Genomic DNA, 22,381 nt, shown 5'->3' with positions numbered 1-22,381 from the left:
AACACTGACAAAACCTGCAGACCTGATTGCAAACCACCATGTTCTGTTTTCATTTCCTAAGTTGTTCCAAGCTCAGTGCTGTTTAAATCCAGATCTCCACGTATGATTCAGAACTTGATTGAGAAAGCCTCTAAAAGCAAAGATTCTGTCTGTTAAAATACAGAAGTAACATTGTGTAACTTACATGTTCAGGTGCCATGTACGGGTATAGAGGGGCCTGTTCTACAGTAGAACAAAGGCAAGGTTTTTCCTTCCTTAAAGAATTGAGGTAAAACATTATGCATATTAAGGGAGCATTAAAAAAATTAATTATTTTCATTTAATTTCGATTATTTTTCCTCAAATCTTCCTTCATTCAGTAGTGCTCTTATTTCTCCAAGTTTCAATTCCTGCCGAAGCATTTAGCTCTTCAACAGATTATTTTTGCTTGTCATTGGTGGAGGATTTTTCATCATTTTGCTTCTTGAGGTGCAGCGTTTGATTTGTTGTACATTGAGGCTGAGGTACAAAAAGGAGACAGTGTAACAATAATCCTAATCTGGTGGCTAAACTCATGGTTTCCTTAGAAACAAATCATAAGAAATATTTTCTATATGAATCCTCACCCAAAAAACACTTCTTAATATTAATATTTGGGGAAAAAAAAAAAAAGAAAGTGAATCTGTAACATTAGGTATATGCATAAGATCAAAGAAACTAGCAAAACTTATTTGGTATTGTGTTATCTTGTTTGAGATCTTCCTTTTCCTGAACAGTCACACCTGAAGATATCACTGGACGGCACATATAGAAGGCAAATAACCAATGATTTTTATGTTTGACTATACTTTTTAATTTGTTTTTAGAAATGATTTTATTATAAATTTTGTAAATATATGTCATATTTTTCTATCTTGTCTATATATAAATAATCTTAAATTCTATACAGAGAGTTAAATCTTTATAACAGAATTCCAGAAATCTTTGTGTCTACTGTTTGCTGCTCTGTGTTAACTAAATTTTGAAATGGCAGTAATCTCAAGAATTGTCCTCTTACAAACGTATGTAGGTGGGTTTTTTTTTCCTCTGAGAAGCAAGTAACATAGAAGATTGTCCAAGGCAGACAGACCCGAATACCTTCTGATTAATGCCTGTCTAAATTCTTTCATTCTCTCCATTATAGCTGCAAATGTTCCTGACTTTTCCTGGTGTCTATGAGAAAGATCCTGTGAAAAAAAACCTAATTTTTATAGGCACCTTCTCCTCTCTCCTACAGATGTATGAGTAGTTATTCATTATGTATTGTGAGAAATGTGATAAAGCAACAGTGACATTTATTTTTGCTTTAAAGACAAAAAAATATTAGAAGCCCAACTAGTTCAGTCAAATAGCGGAGAAATAGCTAGAGCCTCACAAAAACACAGCAGTAAAATACTGCCTTTCCTCACTTTCCCATGTAATGTGTAATGAAACATTGTAGCACTGATGTCTGATAATCCTTAACAGCTGCTAGATTACCTTTCCAAGTAAGAGAAAATCTTGAGATCATATCGTAAAAGATTTAAATGTCTGGCTGGCAGACACTTGATCCCTCTCTTGCTTCTGCATACCCCTGCACTGGGGCTGCCAGTAAGAATGGTAAGAAACACACTAAGTCAGCTTTTTCTTCCTTTTTTTTTTAATTAATTTATGTGTGCATATGAAATGAATGAAAGAAGTAATTAGTACAGGTGTAAAGATAGAATTTTTGATGTTACAAGTATGTTTTTTTTCTTTCTGATATAAAAAAGAGAAGGAATCAAAGCAATCTAGGATCAGAATTGTGTTCCTCCGTAGGCTAGCAGTGATGTTGTGCCATTTTACTGTTTCAGATAAACCTACAGAAGAAGATGCGAGTCACTGGAGTTATAACCCAAGGTGCCAAAAGGATTGGAAGTCCAGAGTATGTGAAATCTTACAAAATTGCTTATAGCAATGATGGGAAGTCATGGACGATGTACAAAGTAAAAGGCACAAATGAGGATATGGTAAGATTAAATCATCTCTGTATGAATATGTCTTGTGGTCCAGCTCAGTAATTTGAGCTATCTCTGGTAGATAAGCCTAATTACTTGACAGCTTGATATAGCTTTCCATGTTCTTATTTTATTCCAGAAAAAAAATCAATAAATTCATACTTTCTGTCTGCTAAGAATTTCTTATACTTTAATTGATGGTCATATAAATGCTGTGTCCCAAGGCTAGAAAAATCCTGTTTATTACACTTATCTAATTTTCATTTTAATTAGTTTACCAGTAATTACTCATTACTGTGTTTTCAATTTAGTCTTATTACATTGGCAGATTAGTGTTAACCCTTTAAAACACTGAACTCATTAATCAGTGCTAATCTCCTTGCTACACAAACAGTGTCATCCAGCGAGAAGTGCGCATCTACAGTTTTTAAAGAGAGCTGTACATACAAAGCAGGCCTAAATAGAGGAATGCTTACAGGTTTAAATCAGTGCCCACGGAGATCAGTGGGAGGGTTACAGTACACTTCAGTGGGAACTGGACCAGTCTCTTGGAGTAGAGGCGAATAATAAATGTCAATCAGTGCAGATAATTGAAGGTTAAATGAATAAGGTCTATTTAATGCAGTAATTAGACAAGAAGATGTAATTTATTGCATTAGTAGATCAGGTTCCCAGGAGTGACAAGATAGAGGCCCTGATTCAGTGCAGGTAGCAAACACACACTGGTGCAAGCCAATGGAAATGTGTTTTGCTTAAAGATTTCCTTATTGAACAGTGGGGGAAATGGGGCATTCTCTGTGAAAAATTCTGTGTGAAATGTGGAAAGCAGATCAGAAGAGTGGATATTTCTGAAGCATGGAAATGAGCTATACCTTTAGTATAAATCTTGGCGTGTTTTTGAAACAGTTTTGTTTTTTTACAGGTGTTCCATGGAAATGTGGACAACAATACCCCATATGCTAACTCCTTCACACCTCCAATAAAATCACAGTACATACGCCTGTATCCTCAGGTTTGCCGACGACATTGCACATTGAGAATGGAACTCCTGGGCTGTGAGTTATCAGGTGGGTTCCTTGAAGGGAACAAGAATCATATAATCACAGAATGGCTTGAGCTGGAAGGGATTTTAAGGCCCACTCCATTCCGATGGTTTGCAGTGGGCAGGTTACCCATCCCAGCTCAGGCAGCCCATCCACCCTGGCCCTGAGTGCCTCCAGGGATGGGGCACCAACAGCTCTCTGGGCAGCTGTGCCAGGGCCTCACTGCACTCTGAACAAAAAATTTCTTCCTTATTTTCAATCTAAGACTACGATTTTTCAGTTTAGACCCATTTTTCCTTGCCTTATCACTACACTCCCTGAGGAGTCCCTTCCTGTCCTTCCTATAGGCCTCTTTAGGTACTTAAGGGCTCAATGAGGCCTTACTGGACTTTAAGCAAGCATTGCATTTTCATTCCCATGGACTAAACAACCTTATGGAATACAGTTGGCAGGCAACAATTAATCTGTTCCTACGTAAATCGTGTCACAACTATACTGATATAAGTAATAAAAGTGACAATATTCTATTGCAGCAGGACAGTAATAGTAGTAGGGTAGCTCAGTAACACTTTGTAAATCTTTCTGGAACCAAAGCTGACCTGATTCATTTCTCATGAGGGTCAGGTACATGCCAGCCTCAGAGGTATCAGTGTGCTTCAGCTGCAGCCAAACACCACTCAGAGTGGAGACAGACTTATTTTGCTGGGCTGCTTTGACAAGATTTCAGTTTAAATTTATGTTGTGGGTTTCCAGCAGAAGCAGAGATTGTTTCTTATAGCAGAAAGTAAAAGAGTAAGTGGAGCCAATATAAACCTCCTTAAGGTTTGTAGTAGCAGAAGTTATAACTCAAAAATGTAAAGCCTGACCTCTAGCTACTCTCTTCAAGAACTGTATTCCCTCACAAATGCAGTAAAGCATGTAAATTTTTTATCTTTTTCAAGAGATCAACCTTTTACCAGTGGGAGCGCTCCACTGAATTCATTTTAGAATGATTTTTATGCGACTGCCTGCTTACTGTACAAACAATAGTCATCCAATTCACGAATGATATATCAAAACAGCTGGAGTTAAATAATTCTCAGTTCTCTAGTGGCATCAAAACCAGATTCAGAAATGAAAAGTTAATGCATTAATCTCAGTGTAGCCCTTTTCCAATATAGATAAGTTTGAGAGTAAATAGAAAATTCTGTTTTGCTGCTTTAGTCTATTAGATTTTTTTTTTTTTTTTTTTAATGTCTTCCATTTCTGGAACTGCAATTTAGAGCAAGCCCTTGCCAGAATGTCCAGGAATTGTTTTGCTCAAAGAACTGTGAAAGCTACTGAAGTGATTTCATTTCAGTGGTCTCCTAACACTTTCAAGGTCATCATTTCTTAGAACCAGGGGCAGCCAAGGCTCAGCTGAATAGTTTCAATCTTAATGAAAGAAGAGTGTACATAAAGAGAGACTAGTTCACTTTAATTACAGGTGGTCTGTCTTAAGCAGAAGAACATGCTTCCCTGAAAAGTGCTGGTCCTAGGAAAAGAATCATTGACAAAGTGACTGAGACTATGTTGCAACACCAGATCATCCTAAAAACTAATCTTTATTAAGCTAAACTTAAGACGATCATTAGAGTCATTAAGGTTGGGAAAGACCTCTAAGATCATCAAGTCCAACCACAATGTTCTTTATAATTTGTTATAGTTATATATTCTCAGAAGGACCCAAGGTCACAGCTTGTTGAAAATTGTGATCAGTGGTTGTGTAGTGGATTATCAATAAATGAGACATCAATCTTCATAGCCTTGTGTTCCTGCTTTCCACGTGCTTTCAGATCTCTGTATTGTAAATTCCCTTTCCACCATAGGATATTCATTTCTGAGGAGACACAGGTTACAACTACTGCTTATTGTAATGCCTTAATTAATTAATTACTAGCAGTAGGAGCAAAGTGTAGTTATTCAGCAGTGGATGACTTTCCACAACAGTCACTCACTCATGCACTGTACTCATATGTTCACACATCTGCATTTGGCAGACAGTTGCCTTCTTGCACGTGGTTCATGTCATATATGATTAATGCTAGTGTGTTTTGGTAGCCATGGACAAATTTGGCAAATCCGTGGTTTTCTGAGCTGTCAGTTTTTGCAGAGGAATGTTGGTCCCCAAAATTTAACCGTCCTTGGAAAACTTGCACATGTAAGTGTGCATGTATTTTTCCTCTTTCTGGTTGGTTGTTTTCCAGCAACTATTTTTCCATGTTAACAGTACCTATACATACCGGTCACACAAACTCTAATATAAAAGCTCTTTATAACATCCTTGTTTAATACTAGATGTCACTCCCCTTGTTCATCCTCAGTAGTGTATAATCTAGAAAGGAAAACTATGTTTATTAGTAGGAAGAAAATTATCTAAATTTTCTAATTTCTAAATTCAGTTACCATTTTTCACAGGTGGTGACATCCAAAGCATCTGAAATGTCTCACTCTTAAGATGCTCCTCTGAGCTTTGCCCCAAGTGTGTCTACGTGACCTCTCATTAACAGGTTGTAAAAGTGGAGGAGAGTTTAATCCTTTCTCAAGGACAGTATGAAGTAAATTTAAAGAACATGCAGCATAGTGGAGGTGTCCCAAGGAGTTGTCAGCATTATTACAAATAAACTCCTATGAAGGAAAGTTACCTATGGACACAAAAGTTTTATATCAGTTCAGTGTTTCTGTTGTTTGTGCTCTGAGTGAAAGAGCACATGAACTATCAAAATACTCAGTCATTTCCTTTCATGCAGGGTGCCACAGGAGCTGCAAGGTGCCTGTGGTCTCTCTGGCACAAGGCTATCACATCGTTGTGCCACCTATGTGCATCATGCTTATATCTTTTGCTTCACTTTGCTCTTCCACTGACTCATAACAACTGTCTTCCTCCTCCCCCTTTGTTATCCTTTTGGGGCAGTAGAGAAGGAAGGCAAGTGTGAAATGCCATTAAGGCATGCATGTATGCACAGACACACAAGCAGAGACATCTGTTGTTTCATACATCAATAATAACACTTAAAACTGTTTTTGATTGATTGGACCAACACTGAAAAACAGTTTTGACAACCCTTGTTTTTGTGTCTGGAGCTCCCTTCATATTACTCAGATGAAACATTCCTGCTGAAAGTCCTTGTGATCTTGTAGTGAGACTTCAGAGCTGAATAATAAGCCAAATTCTTTTCTAAAGCAACAGATGAGTCTCCCTTATTTACACTATCATTTCTTCCCTTCTACTCCCAGGAAAATTATTTTGTTGTTTTTAACTTGGCAGTTCTCCCAGCAGGCAAGGCTACGCATTTTCTGTTTTTGCAGTGTGAATCAATTCTAAAAAGTTTATTCAAAAATGAACTCTGGTTTCTGTTTATTTCTTTTTATTCAATATGAAACATGCCCGTATTTCAAAGTTGAAATACACTTATTGTTAAAGAACATGGTATCATTACCTGTCTCTGATAATTTGCTCCTGCTGTTTGACCCCACTGGAGGGCTTGGACTTAGCTGTCCTGATTTGAATCCCCTGTGAATCCAGCTGATTCTGTGGTTAAAACAATTGGAGAAACTGAAAGTAGAACCTGACCAAAAGGCCTTTGCTAAAAGTATCAGAGAAACCAAATAAGAGTCACATCTTACAAATGAAGGTGAGCATATTGTGGAAGAAAGGAACTTTTAAGAAAAAGAAAGCCAGCATTGATATCTAGCTCAAATAAAGGAGAAAAAAAAAAAAAAAAAAAGACAATTTTGAGGGTGTTATAAGTGATCATACCATTCTGGTTCTATCAGAAGACACCAGCTGAGCTGGGTCATATCACAGCAAGGAGGCCTTCACAGCTTCCCAGTGTGCTGTAAGCAGCAGAGCTGGTGGTGACTCAGGAAATGATTACCTGTGAGGAACCAGCTCAGTGGCTTGGGGTCCAAGCACCAAGTGATAAACCTATGTCTTCACAGTGATACATAAATTCAAGATCCTGTCCTTCATAATCGTCACAGGGGGATGCACTCCTTGCACCAGCCCCAGTGAGGCTCACTAAGTATGGGACACGTTCTGACCCATCAGGTTTTTAGATGGGGAAATTAAAATGTTATTTAAAATTTAACTGAGATAAGTAGCTATTGAACTGAGGAGAATAACTGAAATTGTGGAATTAAAACTTCTGCAGATTTTTGATAGCTGGAACAGGTAATAAATGAGAAACCTGTCTCTTTTTATGTTCCCAGCTCCACTCAGCCATACATCCACTTTTCTGGAGCTTTATGGAGGCTTTTCTTGTTCTCAGCTACCTGACTTGCCTTTATTTTCCTTTTATGTCTTAAATCAGGCATCTCACCTACTTTTCTGACTTCCAGTACTGCTGTTATAGTGGTGCCATTCCGGATTGTCTTACCTGTTCTCAGTTTCCCTCTTCCTTCTTATGGATCTAAATGCACTTCACATATTCTCAGCCTAGCAGTACAGAGGAATATAGAGTCATTTGTTAAATTTTTATTGTTTATATTGTTATTGTTGGCCCAGGTTGAGTTCTATTTTATTTCCACGAACACCCAGCAGGGATAAGGGAGAAACTCAAGATCTATCTTTAGCAACAGTCAAAATAAGTCAGCAAAGTGGGACAACCACCTGGCTTAAGCTAAATGAGCCTGTAACTCTATTTCTCCTACATAACTCTCTACTAATATTCTCCCTCCTTCACAGTCATTATTCTAGTCTTCTACTCTGCCAGTATGTGTGGGGGATTTTTTATTTTTGGCTGAGTATCAAGTAATTTGAAAGTGTAGAACTCAGTGCTTGTTAACATTTAAACTTCAGTAATGTTATTAAAAAAATAAACATAATGTTTTCTCAGTACACAACCACGTGCTTGATGTCACAAGGAATAAAAACATGGTAAGAATGAAGTGAATAGAGGAAATAATAGCAAATTTCTGGACAGAAAAAGAAAACCAAGATAAGAGACGAGTCATCTTTTCTGTGGGTTTCTGTTCGTACATTTGTGTGGGTCTAAAATACTTTGAATTCTGTATTTTGTTTTCAATTCTTCCAAGTATTGAAACAAAGTGCCTTGAATTGGCTATTTTTCATTTGTTTGTTTGTAGTTTCTCCCCAACAATACTTATGATTAAAGTCCTTTCTTTGAGAATTGCTAGTTTTCTTTTCCATAAGGGAAAACCTAAACCACTCACAGAGATAAGTAGCCTGTGTCACAGATCTTATTTTGTTCTTCCAGGTTGCTCTGAACCCCTGGGGATGAAATCAGGGCATATACAGGACTATCAAATTACTGCCTCCAGTGTTTTCCGAACGCTCAACATGGATATGTTTGCTTGGGAGCCCAGAAAAGCCCGACTGGACAAGCAAGGCAAAGTTAATGCCTGGACCTCGGGCCACAATGACCAATCCCAGTGGCTGCAGGTAAACTTCCACATAAAATTTCACATGCATTCGTCTTCTTTTTCATTCCAGCATGCACTGGAAGAAACCTGGCACACTGAAATTATCTTTGTCTAATTGAGACTGCTCAAAGATGCGTCAAGATCAGTCTGACAGTAGCAAGATTGATTCAGCACATAAATTCATTATAAAGCCGCGCACAAGGGATGTTTTCAGCCTGAGAGTGATTTATACAAGTCAGTAGTAGGCTAATGTGAAAGACTGCAATAAATCACAGTATGAAGGCTATTTGACCAGTTGCTGACACATTTACATTTTTTGAACTGTTGAAAATAGCAGTGCTTTGAGCCAGCTGCCAGTTTGTGGTGGAGTTCTCAGCAGGAAGCCTCAATAATGCAAGACATGTGGTGCTAACCCCCTACAATCTTTCCACATATAAATTATGACATATTAGCTTTTTTACCTACAGTTGCTAAGCAATTTAGCAATATGATTACTGTCTTTTCTCGAAGTTTACACATACACAGCAAGGGAGAAGCAGTTGCCTCATCTATTTAACATTTGAATAACTGTAGATCTTGGGATTTACAGAAAGTTTTTTAGAGGAGCTTCTGGAGTGGAGGAAGATTTTGTTTTACAAGGATAAAGCAGATGAAAATGTTTTTTACAAGTAAGAGAGAGGCAGTTTTATCACAGCCAGTGTTAGCCCTGTCAGTGATACCAAGAAACCAAGACTGTGCAGAGGCAGTGCAGAAATATCCTGTGGTGCATTATTTCTCCGTGGGCGACAATGGATTTTTAAATACAGATGGAAAAGAGTTGCAAAGTTAATTCTTACATTCTGTTCTGTTCTAGTATTGCTATGTTTGAACCTACCTGAACCTGCAAATTGAACTTGGACTCCTGTGACCACTTGTCAGTTCTCCACAAGTCCTTTAGCAGGCATATTTTCTTATCTGCTCAATAAGAATGTTAAGAAACATTTATATATTTTTTTTCCAAAAGAATTCTTGTTTTGAAAAGGAAAAACAAACAAACAAAACAAAACAAAAAAAGAAACAGGCATTTAAATCACTTGTTTTCTCACTGTTTAAACTGGTAATTAACTTCCTTATACTGCAAGCTGATTTTTCTGAATTCAGTGTGTGAGTACAGACAGACTCAAATACTTCAAGACGAGGTAAAAAATTCTGTAAGAAAGACATGCCTGTCATTTAAATTTGTCTGCTCATTGTTGTTCTGTTAGCTGGTAGCTCTCTAATTTTTTTCTTTAAAATCCAGAGCACGGTATTATAAGCTTTAGCACTCTGACTACAATTTTATCGTCATGCTTCTTTCACAGAATTTAGTCAAAAAACATTTGTAAGAAAAAACATGTGGAAGCAAACTTATCTCTACACCCTTTTCCCTCAGCCATTAAATATTACAAGGGGTGATCCCAATAGCAATTCCATAGTATCCTAAAACAAGCTTAACGTAAGACATAGGTTTCTGGATTTCACTAAAGTGGCTGTCATACCAATGTGCTGTTTCACAGTGTTAGCTTTATATCCCTTTTAAATTTTCTCTGCGTGCCTTATTTGGTTTATCTTTTAAAATTTTCTCTAGAAAGCCAATAGAATTGAGTATAAGCTACTGAATTCCTTCAAAAATTATTGTTGAAATATGTAGTATTTGAATAACTTGAACATCTCTGTTGCATCTTGTAGTAATTTGGGAGAATCTTACCTAAATGCCATTGTTATCAACCATTCCTCTCCTTAAAAGCGTGTGAGCTGATAGACATATCAGAGAACCTGCTGTGATAATGTTTGCTGAGAGGTGATTACATCATATGCATAAATGCTTCCTGCTGCTTATGGGCAGCTTACAGAACTTTTGGATGAACCCTAGACTTTATATATTCATAGAATGATTTGAGTTGGAAGGGGTCTTAAGGACCGCTTACTTCCTGCCCTCTTGCTGTGGGCAGGGCTGCCACCTGTCAGGATCATACTGTCCCAGACCCAATCCAACCAAAATTTGAATGTCTCTGGGGCATCCACAATTTCTCTGGGCTGTCTATGCTAATGCCTCACCACTCTCATTGTGAAGAATTTCTTCCTTGTATCTAATCTGAATCTATTCTCCTTTAGTTTAAAGCCATTACCTCTTGTCACTGTGTGCTCTTACATAAAGTCCCTTTCTTGTAGGCCACAATGCTGGAAGGTCACAATGACATCTGCTTAGAGCCATCTCACTCTCTCACCCTTTCCTTCTAGGAAAGGTGCTCCAGCCCCCTGATTATCTTCATGGCCCACCTCAGGACCCACCCCAAAATGCTCATCTTGTACTGGGGACCATAGAGCAGGAGACCTCCCCACCTACCCTACCTACTTATTTTGCTGTAGATCAGGATATGGTGGACTTTCTGGGCTGTAATAATTTCACAAAGGTGTTTCCAAAATAAAGGACATCTCTAAGGAAGAGCATTTAGGAGTAGAAAGAGTTGCTGGAACTCATTATTCCTATTAGATTTGGTATTATGAACAGCTATATTGTTCAGTAACACCAAACTGCATGTATTTCGACTACAAAGTGAGTACAGAGTGAACACTTCTGGTTCATGTTGAGTTTCTAATCCACTAATACCCTCAAGACTTCTCAGGATGCTCTTAACCCATCCATTGCCCAAACGGTGTTTGTGCTTGGGATTTCCCTGACCCAGCTGCAGTATCTTGCACTTCACCTTGTTGAATTTCATGAGGATCATATAGGTCCACTTCTCAAGTCTATTGTGGTCCCTCTTAATGTCAACCTTTCCCTCCGGTGTATTGGCTGTACCACATAGTTTGGTGTAGTTCACAGAATTCCTCAGAGCACACTTAATCACCCTGTCCATGTCACCAAAGATGCTAAACAGTGCCTGTTGTAATAACATCCGCTGAGAGACACTTGTCACTCATCTTCACCTGGACTTTAAGCCACTGACCACAGCTGTTTGAATGCAGCTATCCAGCCAGTTCCACCACATGTTCCATCCATCAAATCATCATCTCCTCTATTTAGAGACAAGGATGTCTTGTAGAACAGAGTCAATTGCTACGCACAAGTCCAGATTGATGTCTGTTGCTGTTCCCTTACTACCAGTGCTGTAGACCCATATCTCACTCCAATTTATAGGAGGGAGAGGAGGTTCTTTTTAGTATATGTATACCCAACATGAGATTAAGAAACAACGGTTCAAATGTTGGTCCAACCAGTGTATTACAAATCTTAATCGGGGAGGTAGGGAGGGGGAGGAAGGACACTATTAAGAATTAAGGTAACGGGGAAGGAAAGGAGGGCGATAGAAAAGATAGGAAAGAAGAAGCAAGGAGTCCTTATAGGAAGCAAGAGGGAGATAGTCACCATCATGGATCCAGCATGGTTCGTAGTTCAGTCTTCAGTAGTGGTGGGTCATCGGGCGTTGTTCCGTTGAGAACGATGGTGACCACAGCAGTGATGGCAACTTTTCAGTGGTAGTACCAACTTATAAATAAGTCCAAAGTGGTCGAGTCAGCTCTCTTTGGAGTGACAGCTCAAATCCAAAGTGGTCGAGTAAGCTCTCCTTGGAGTGGCAGCTTCTGGGTCTGGAATCTCAGCAGAAACTCTTTTGTTTCTATCTTCCTGGCCTTGCCAGCAGATAAGAGGGAGCAGGGAGGTGCCAACTTGTATCTCGCCTTCACAGGATATAGAGGTGTCATACCATAGTCTCCCATAGCAAACAGGAGTTATTTGGTCACAGGCTAGGTTTTCCGCCAGTAGACGGTCCTGAGCACTCTCTTCTAAATGTAAACAGCTTCAAAGAAATGTAAAATTGTCCACACAGTATGTTGATTGCCAAATGACAACACCCATCTCTCATCTCCTGCAGTCTTATCACAAGAAATACCACAAGAAAGCAAGCTTTGAGCCAAAACAAACAAACAAACAAAAAAAAAACAAAAAACAAAGAAGGATTCATACAACCCATTGTAGACGGCCACCAGATTTGTCACAAATGATTTGCCCTTAGTGAAACAACACTGACTGTCGCGAATCACATTTCTTTTTTCTGAGGATAACTAATTTTTTATCATGGTCTGGAGTTGTTTTACTCTGTCTCCCATTCAAATGGGAAATTTCTGAATCTTCTATTCATGTTAAAATGCATGTAAGTTCTTTGCTTTGAAATGTTCAGGATTACTACATCCATAACTTAGCTCAAAAGGCTATGAAGAGACAGTTCTACTCAGTGAAGTTCTACTCAGTGAAGTTCAGGTTCCCCCCCCATAATGCAGGGAAGAAAGTATTTTGTGAGAGAAAAGTTAATGAGTTAAGATGATCAAAACTGTCATTTTCCAGCTCAGCCAGAATGAGGGCATTAAGAGATGTGATTTGGTGGTGGAAGTTGATGAGTCATGTTGATGGTTGGACTTGATGATCTTGAAGGTCTTTTCCAGCCCAGATGGTTCCATGATCCTGTGGATGTGATTTACCCATTGTGCTTGCTTAGGGACAGCCTTGCCATTCCTGTAGAGATGGAGCTGCAAAAGCCATATGTCTGTTACCTAATTCACTGCACAGGATCCTCCATTAATTTAGGTAATCTGCCTCTTTAGTGTTTCTGTACTCACTTTGTAGTCGAAATACATGCAGTTCGGTGTTACTGAACAATATAGCTGTTCATAATACCAAATCTAATAGGAATAATGAGTTCCAGCAACTCTTTCTACTCCTAAATGCTCTTCCTTAGAGATGTCCTTTATTTTGGAAACACCTTTGTGAAATTAACTGAATAATAGTAAAACCAAACCAGAAGATGGGGGTGAGAAGCCTGAAATTCAGAAGTAATGGTTTACTTCCCGTAATTATGTATAACCTTAACATAAACAAAGCAAGGTAAAGCATTTTAGGTTAATTACTGAGAAAAAGGAAGAAAAGCACAAACTTAAGTTTCTTTAAAGGCAGCCTCATTTCTCTTATCACTCTAATTTGCTTGTCAACATGGTTTACCACTTTGAGCCAGATCACAGTTTTTTGCAAGAGTTCCTTGCTGATATTCTGTACCAAGGCTATTTTTTCAGGTTTGATGGTGCTTGCACTTCTGGACAGAACCCAGGTCTGTCAGTCCAGTTGGTCACCCACTCTCATATTTTCACCTCTTGGTCTGAAGTAAATGTTGAAGTCCTTCGGCACTGAGGCTATAAAGTTTATGGAAAAGATTCTTATCTTTCAGATGTTTGATGGCTGCTCTTGTCAATATAATTTCAACCTTTGTGTTTTTTTGTTTTTCTAGCCAAGACTATCATTCATTAGAATTAAGATTTTCTTTAAAATCCATTTCCATTCTACAGATAGCTTTCCACAGCTATAAATTTTGAAGTCAGGAAAGAAGCTTAAGCTCACTTTCATCTGCTTACTGTTAGTTAAATTTCTGTGTTATTAAAAGTTTCCATACCATATTTGTCATTGTATTGATTTTCCACTTTGTATCTCTGCTGGTCCTTTAAGGCCTTTGCCTGTTTGTCCTTTGCACAGTGTTTCAGCAAGTAATTTCTTTGATGCTGTCTCTCTGAACTGCTGTCCTCCGCAATATTCTTCGCAGCTGAGGCTTCTTATTTCATTGGGTTTCTCCAAATAGCTGGGGCTTTCTTTTTCCCACCTCAACAATCTCCTTCATTTGTTTTGCATGTTACCTTAGTTTATTCTAACAACACATAATTATTAGTATTTTAATTTGAAACCAGTGATATGCTGGTTTGTTTCTTTTTAAGGACTGTATCTCTGCAGAGCACAGCTGGATGAAAAGGATGCCCATCCGGGAATCCTGCTGAGGTTCATTTGCCTGACCGTATTATCTTCAGCTCTCCAGCAGCACTGCAGTAGCTTTGTGTTTCCATTTGTACTTGAAACTTCAAAACAATTTACTCAGTGCAAGTTTGACTTTCACGTATTTTCTTAGGTTGTATTTTGCTGCTAACTTAACAGAAGGTTCTGCAGCTTGATGTGCATAAGCAGCAAACTTTGTAATACTAATTCACAGTTGTTTATATTGCTACCACTGAGCTCCAATGATTTAAGGAAATTATCCTTCTCCTAAACAGAAGAGTGGAGCAATAAACAATGTCTGCTAATGTTTCTTTTACTGATTGCATGTGATGGAGACAGCTAAACTCTGTTAGAAAAGAAACATTCTGATAAGGATAGGAGATTGCTTTGAAGATTGGCAAGCATATACCTACATATTTTTCGAATGTGATAATTGTCAGTGGTATAGCAACACGTTTGCCATGACTGTTTCTCTTGCCAGCTTAACCTCTAGTATTAGATAATATTCTTGAGTCTTTTTCATCAACACTGTTCAAAACCAGTTGTCTCAGTGATGCAATCTAACTTACTCTTTTTTTCCATTTTTCTGCATCACAAAGTCTCTTGTTTGAAAATGAAGTATTCCAAGTATTTCTTTAGTTTTTACTGTAGTATATGCAAAAACATCATAGTGTATAAACTGTCATGTGATTTTAGTGTTTACTTCATTGCTTAGCATTGTTTTACAATGCTTTGAGTTTCTAAATCGCCAGATGAAAGAGCTGTGGTTACCTAAAGGCTAAAATGCATTAGTCTTCTATCTGTTCTTCTTGTAGAGTACTCTTGTAGAAATCATACTTTTGTGCTGTGTTTCTTCAATATTTCCAGAAATGGACAGCTGTATAGGTGCTATTCATCACTAAAACTAATTGACTAAATAACTGAAAAAAATTGAGATTAAGAGGAGACAGACAATAACCATGCCTAGTGCCATCTCAGTTCTAGTATCCTTGTGCAAAGCATGGCTGATGTGAGCCTAGAGAGACATCTCAGCCCTTTCGTAATGTTTCACTAAGCTATTGACTATATGACAGAGACTAAATTGGAGCAATTTTTAGATTTACAGATTTATATATGAAATGTACATATTCAATGTATGTATAGCTTAAAATGGCTACTTCTTACTATTTTCTTAGACTCCTTTTGTAGTCAATGGAATAATAGTCAGGAAATAACTCATCATACCCTAAGCAGTTGTCTGAATTTCCTTTTATGGACCATTGAGATGTGACTTAACTTTATTATTCAGAGAGACAATCAGCTTAAACTACAAGATGCATTTTTATATGCTGAGAGTTCTGAAAGGTGAATCTTTCCTTTTTTTTTTTTTGTTTTGTTTTGTTTGTTTGTTTTTAAATATGGCAAAGAAAATAATGTTTTTCATCTCATGTTGATTAGCTTGGTTGTTTTAATGTTGTTTTCTGCTTTTCATCTGGTACTTGCTACTCCTCTGTTATTTCACCTGCCTCCTTCTGGTCTGTTTTGCCATATAAGCGAGTTTATTCTTAATGAGTTCTGCAAATTATTACCACATAGGAAACTACTATACTGTGGAGTTTCATAAATGCTGAAAACAATGCAGAAGAAGAAAGTTATCAGTATGGTTTTATTACCTTTTGAATTGTGTCATTAGCAAAGCAAGTATTTCTATCAGTGAAGTAGACAGTATAGTGATTTCTGTCTGCCCACCAGCTTAAATATTTTATTTTCCTACCCACGCAGTGGAAAGAAAAAGGAAATGCTTAACAACATCCTAATTAAGTAAGGACTTGAAGTACTCAAAATCCAAATAGGATAAAATGTTAGCTTAAAACCAATCTAGTAATTAATTTAATGAGAAAATTACATGACTTTTAGAAGGCCTGGAGAGCTGAACAGCTTATTGTGACTGTTCTTTGAAAGATACTGAAGTTTTCTATTGGTATTGTAAGCTTAAATACAATGTATTATAATTGAAGGGGATGAATGTTTTTTACAACACTAATAAACCATAGCCATTACCAGCAGATCAATCAGGAAAGCAACTGATGTCCTTTACATTTATAGCACAAAAGGTCTTTTTCATTTTTCAGAAGCAAGGCTGTCATTCATTTTTAATTACAATTTCTAACTAGCAGAAAAGTAAGCTTGCAGATTACAAACAGAAAAGTTGTAGAGAAATAAACCTTGCTTTCTACCATGTTTGCTACTGGGTTATTGAAAGCTGTTTATGGTCAGTAATGTTTTTTTGGTTTGTTTTTTTTTTTTTTTCAATTCAAAATTATGTTCTTATTTTCTTGTTGTTTTTTGAAAGGTAGCTTTCATTTTCTGCTTGAAGTCCTTAACTCAGTTTTGGCATCTCCTTGATCTTAAGTTGCCATTGAGGAGTTTCACTGACTAATACTCTGATCAGTTTGTTTGTCCACTGCTTGCAGCCACATAACAAGGCAGGCTGAGATTAAACTATTAATACAGCTCTTTTTCTTCCCAGACTTTCCCAGAAACTCACTATAAATTTTTCCTGTAGAAAGTCGCCAGTTATAGAATAAGATGGTAGCAGATAAATAGTTCCCAATGATGTAGTCAAAGACAAAACCAGACAAAAAGAGGTACCCACTAATAAATTGCACACTGTTCATTACATCTAGTTTGCACTGCCTTGGCTGGAATTCTAAGCAGGTCACCTTTTGCCCATATGCCTCATAGTTAGTTTTGCAACAAGCTGATCACTTGTTGGTTCTAGGACAGTGTAGTTAGAGGTGAACAGCAAGTAATTTATTTTTTTTAAACTCTGAACAATTCCTTTTGGTACCATTGCTTTTTTAATGCTACTAACGTGCACGCAAATCTTGGAGAAGTGGTACTAAGAGATATGCATCAGTTTCCTAGTCACAGTTTCCTGTCAGCACATATTTGATGGCCACTCCAGAGGTCACTCTCTAACCCAGTTTTTCTCCCAAATCAAGTTAAATTTCAAGTTAAGTGCATTATTCACATTAATAATGTTACTAAATTGTGCATTTCAGCATTGCCCTTCCTAAATTGCTTTTGACTTTGCAGAGCTCTCTTCTGCAATCCATTTTATGGAAATGTGTATAGTGGTAATTGAATTTAAGCCTCAAAATTAAATAAGGTGGCATAAAATTTTGGTTTATTTTGGCTTTTCAGTGCTATGTTTGGGCTGTATTTTGCCAGTTAGGTATGAAAGTCTAAACCCTTGGTAAAATCATAGATTTTACTCTCCTTGGCTAAAAGCAAGGAAGATTACTAGAAGGACAGGAGGATGCAGAAGATCTTTTTGCAAGGTATCAGGGAAATGAGAAACAGATTTAGCATATTTGTTATTTCCTGGACTAAGAATTCATAGCATAACAATTTAATGAACAAGTGCAAGCATTAAAGAGTCCATCTGGACTGTAAAGTAGTTAAGGTTAGGATTTTAGGAGAAAAAAGTTTCATTGCAAAATATCCTATTGTGTTCAATGAATTGTTTCCCACTTCTTCTCTTAAGTCTTCTGTAAAAAAATAAGAGGTTAACTCTGTTCCAAAGCCTGTCCTTGAAACATAACAGATTCATTATCTCCACAAAAATTACTCGAGAAGTTTCTATAAACAGTTGAATCATATCTAACTCTAAAGAGCTGCAAGAGAGCACTGTCAGTTCTCTTACTAATTCTTGTTTTTTCTGTATCACCCTCCTGCAGATGAAAGTTAAATTGAATAATGACTTATTTCCTATTACAATAGCAGCTTTATATCTTGCTTTAAAAAAAAAGAAAAGAAAAAAAGGGAGTCTAAGCAAAAACTCCTTGTTATTCTGAATTTTGATGTACATAGCATGAGAGTCTGAAGTATATTTTGTAACTGTGCATTGACAGTGGGAATTTTCCTTTAACTTGACATCGACAGCAGCACCATCTATAAAAAGGTACACATTAAACTTGAATGGAAAGATGTTAGTTTTTCACTGTTTTAATTTCCTTTGAAATAGTATTTCTCCCTATCTGTGAACCGAAACTACTAGTTCTGTATAAAACAACAAAATGGCTGCACAGTTCGCTTGGTAGGAATACAGAAGGAAAAGCTGCAAAGCTGTTTTTCACACCTTCTTCCATGGCAGTATTTCAAAACAGCACCTACTTCTTCCAGATAAAACTGTTAATTGTTTTTGTAGCTTCATCTTAATTAGTTTTAGGCTCATGCAGAACTGGACGCAGCCGTCTGCCCACAATACTTTCAATCCAGATCAGACAAAAGAATGACCAAGAAAATACAGCTGAAGGGGAGAAACGAAGTGACCTTGGCAAGGTCAAGTATACTGAAACAGCAAAAAATGCCAGATGTAAAAGCACACAAGACAAAATGTGCTGCAAAATCAAAGCAATCGAACATTGTGGAACAAGGTCTGGTTCTGCTTTCTGATAGCTAAATGCTTTTTATTCACTGTGCTCTGCTGTTTTTATTAGCCCTTTGCATTTGTATAATATTTTCCAAATGTTATTTCTTGACTAAGCAAGGCACTTTTACGCTTTCTTCATATATCTGTCAAGATACTGTAAGTGAAATACACAAAAGTTTTGGGAAGCTACTCCTTACTGGGTTTGCCTCTCAGTTTTGCATTCTTATCATTTTAGTCTTGATACCAGTTTAACAATCCTGAAGCTATATTATGATATCCCAGTTCACTTCAGAACATTTTTGTCCAACATCTGCTATTCATTTTCCTATTCCGCTCCCCATAAAGTAGATAAAAACAGATTGGTTCCTAGCTTGGACAGAAATCTTGTATATATTTTTGTTTAGTAAATAATGAAATTGATGCAGAAACACAGAGGAGCTTTGATGGCAAATAAGCCTGACATAAATATGAATTCAGGGACGACTGACTACCCTGCAGCCTTCTGCAGAGGTGGGGTGCTTTACTAGACTGACATCACCTAGCAGTGAGAAGAAGAATGAATCAGCCATATTTTGGCTTGTTACAGCATCATGTAAGAGTAGATATGAACATTTATCTTGCTTCTTCTGAATCTTGACTAGATCACTGTTTTCATCATGTATTTTTTCCCAAATAGCATCCCAGTCATAGTTTAGTGTTGGTCTCAGCACAATACTAAATATCTTGTATTTTTTGTTTTTACTTTCCATGTTAACTCAGATATGTCTACACTATAATGTATTGTTCAAGACCCTCTTTCTACCCTTCTTAATAACATTCATCCTACTTGATCCTCGAGTAACGCAAGAGCAGTTTCCCTTTCAGAAAACATGACAGAGGAGAAAAACCTTAGCAGAAAAGATGAGAAGGAGAGGAAGAGAATTTAAAAGGGAAATGACTGCAGACACAAAAATACTGCAGCTAAACATTCCTTCAATTATCTTAGTCCTGTTCAAGAGCACCTTGAATCTTTTAATGTAAAGTGCCAGAATAAGCTCTCAGAGGAATTCCTCACCTATTTCGAGCCTATGTCTGGGTGTATAACTGCTTACCAAGTTGAGAGCTATGCAGCATTTCTAAAGATAGAAACTAAGACAAATTTTCTTGGAATTGGGCCATGGTTTCTAATCTATAATTTATCTTTGATATTTGGACAGAGCACTAGCTGATTTGGTAGTGCTTTCGACCTTGTTTGACAGTTTTCCCTAAAATAAGTAAGCTAATGGGAATACATGCTTTAAAAGTTAGTCCTGCGGATTACAAGAACAGCCTGCCTAATTACATCCTATACATAACCAAGTGTTAATTGCTTTTGTTGTTAGAGTGATCTTCTTAAAAGCTTCATGTTTAATTAACCACAAGATATATTAATCCTATTTCAAACCAGCCCTTCTTTGTTGTATAATTAAGCAGAAAAATATTTTCACAAGTAGAAGTTAATTCTATATATAGCTCACCAAAGGAAAATACCTCTGTAAAAAGCATGGATTTGTTTTTTCCAATGACAAAAGTAAAAATATTTAGACTCATCTTAGTAGGTCTTCTTTTTTATGAGGTACTGAGAATTAGAACTCACAAATACTGTTTTCGGCTACGAAGTATTAAGAAAACTATCAGAATATTTTTTAAAGGTCTTAACCACAGATGGTTCATGATCCCCTTTGGCAACAGAAATGTTACAAAGGCTTTACAGTGTATTTATAAATAGAGAAACAGGCCCTGCATATTCCTGTTTCTGAATTTATTTTGATTGACTTTAATTTGTGATATTTGTCTTGTTATTTGGCAGGTGTATTGAATTTGAACACTGTGCTGTTTACCACACATAAAATATCATTCATACATAACGTGGAGCATCCTGACCTTTTAAAAACCTCTGTAGCGTGTTGCAGGAGTAGTTAAGACTCGCTTTTTTCCAGAGATGCCAAACAGATTCAGGTGGGGTCATGGCATGGAGCCAAAGAGTGAAAGTAGGAGGTTTTTAGAAGTTGTTTTTTTGAGTCACTGGCTTATCAACGTTACAGTGTTGAAATTATGAAATTCACTGACACAACGAATTGGCAAAGCATGGATGTCTTCACTTTTCTACAGTCAAAATGGGCTTCAGAGCATAGAGGCTTCACAGATGAGGTATACATGCAAGTCCACTGCAGAAGGAAGCCTTGTTGTTTTCACTGTCTCTCACATAGCATAGGTGCTTCATTTAGACCTCAGGAATTAGCATGATTATTTTTCTGTGTATAAATATGTGTCAAATGTTCACATGTGTACCATGAGTGTGGTGAGCTACAGTGACAGAACATGAACGCTGCAGTAATATGGCCCTGATGGATGGCATGTCAGTAGAATGTGTGCCAAATCCAAACAAGCTAATAGGAGTGTTAGCTTCAGCAGCAGTAAAGAGGTGTCTGGTGACAAGTGAACGAATGATGCATTCATTTTGCTCGTTGGACAAGCTTGCCTATTTCCTGCCCGCAGATCTAACTCCGCAGGCAGAACTGTTTCATTCCAAATAAGCCTCAGAGCAGCCTTAAAGCAGCTGCCAGTTAGTTATTAGTGGTTGACCATTTTTCACATCAGCTGCCACCAAATTGTTTATTCTTTTCACTTCCTCCAAATGCACGCTGATATAAACTGACAGACCAGAATTGGATTTGCTTTGTGTTCTGAAATACATCAGAAGAATTATTTTTATTTGAGAGGATCTTAGAAGGCTTGTTTTCTGAGGTTTACAGCAATAATTTGTAGTCCCAGAAAGTAATTTGATATTAAAAATTAAATTCTTGTTTTATGAGAATTTAAAAGTTCTTTAGGAATTATTGGAGAGTTTTAATATGGTTCCATTTATTTCCTTTATTCCTCTTCATAGTGTACGTAATTTTGTGACACTAGAGCAATCTGACCCTATAACAGGATGCAAGTTAATATTTTTTATGCTGTAAATTAGTTCTGTATTTAAAATATATGTCATGAAACACAAGAGAATGAAGACAGGGTCTTTTGAGTATTTTGCATGTCAGAATTACTGTATATCCAACTATGTGCATGGGGGAAGGCATAATCTTTTTTCTTTTTCCACTATATTGTTTTAATATTCAGGTAACATTCTACTCTTCTGCAAAACTGTCATAAAATAATATTTGTTTTTGTGTTTTTTTTTTTTTTTTTTTTTTTTTTTTTAACTATAGTGAAACAATAATGACATCTCCTATTAAGGCAGGAAAGGGTAGGTAGTGAAGGAAGCAAAGTGTGTATTTTTAACTCTCTGAAAAGTCAAACTTCAAATGGAGTAACAAGATTCCAGGAAAAAAAAAAGAGCACATGGAAATAAATGTTGTCATGTTGTATAAAATGTAACACAGTGTCTAACTCTGTGATTTAAAAAGGTCTGTCATCCATTATGGTAGCTCACAAGGAAGGTGAAAATCGGGGCTAATCAATTTACATTGCAGTCCTCTCGTGTTTCCATTTTATTTTGACTGAAATGAGAACTGAATTCTGGGGATTAGATGTTACTTCTTGCTTTAAACGATACAAGCAAGTTAAACTTTAATGCACAAAAAAATAGAAAAAAAGGAAACATTAAAATTAATTATTCAAATTTAATTTGTTCCTCAGTTTTATGGAGATCTGTAAATCTCATTTGAGCCCAACA

At 37.0% G+C, this 22,381-nt stretch overlaps 1 protein-coding gene across 1 annotated transcript in view; it reads left to right on the top strand.

Annotated features, from left to right (window-relative positions):
• Positions 1-22,381, top strand: part of EDIL3 (EGF like repeats and discoidin domains 3) — a gene marked incomplete at both ends in the record, with an annotated part of 271,143 nt that overhangs the window by 210,918 nt on the left and 37,844 nt on the right. Inside the window, 3 exons of the mRNA XM_079548148.1 lie at positions 1,851-2,006; positions 2,917-3,061; positions 8,275-8,459. Coding sequence (XP_079404274.1) covers positions 1,851-2,006; positions 2,917-3,061; positions 8,275-8,459 — 486 coding nt within the window. The remainder of the gene's footprint in view (positions 1-1,850; positions 2,007-2,916; positions 3,062-8,274; positions 8,460-22,381) is intronic.

This window comes from Tetrao urogallus (genome assembly GCF_951394365.1).
Source record: "Tetrao urogallus genome assembly, chromosome: Z".
In the NCBI taxonomy this organism is placed as follows: Eukaryota; Metazoa; Chordata; class Aves; order Galliformes; family Phasianidae; genus Tetrao; species Tetrao urogallus.
Note: the sequence above shows the minus strand (reverse complement) of the source record. Positions and strands in the feature narration are given on the sequence as shown.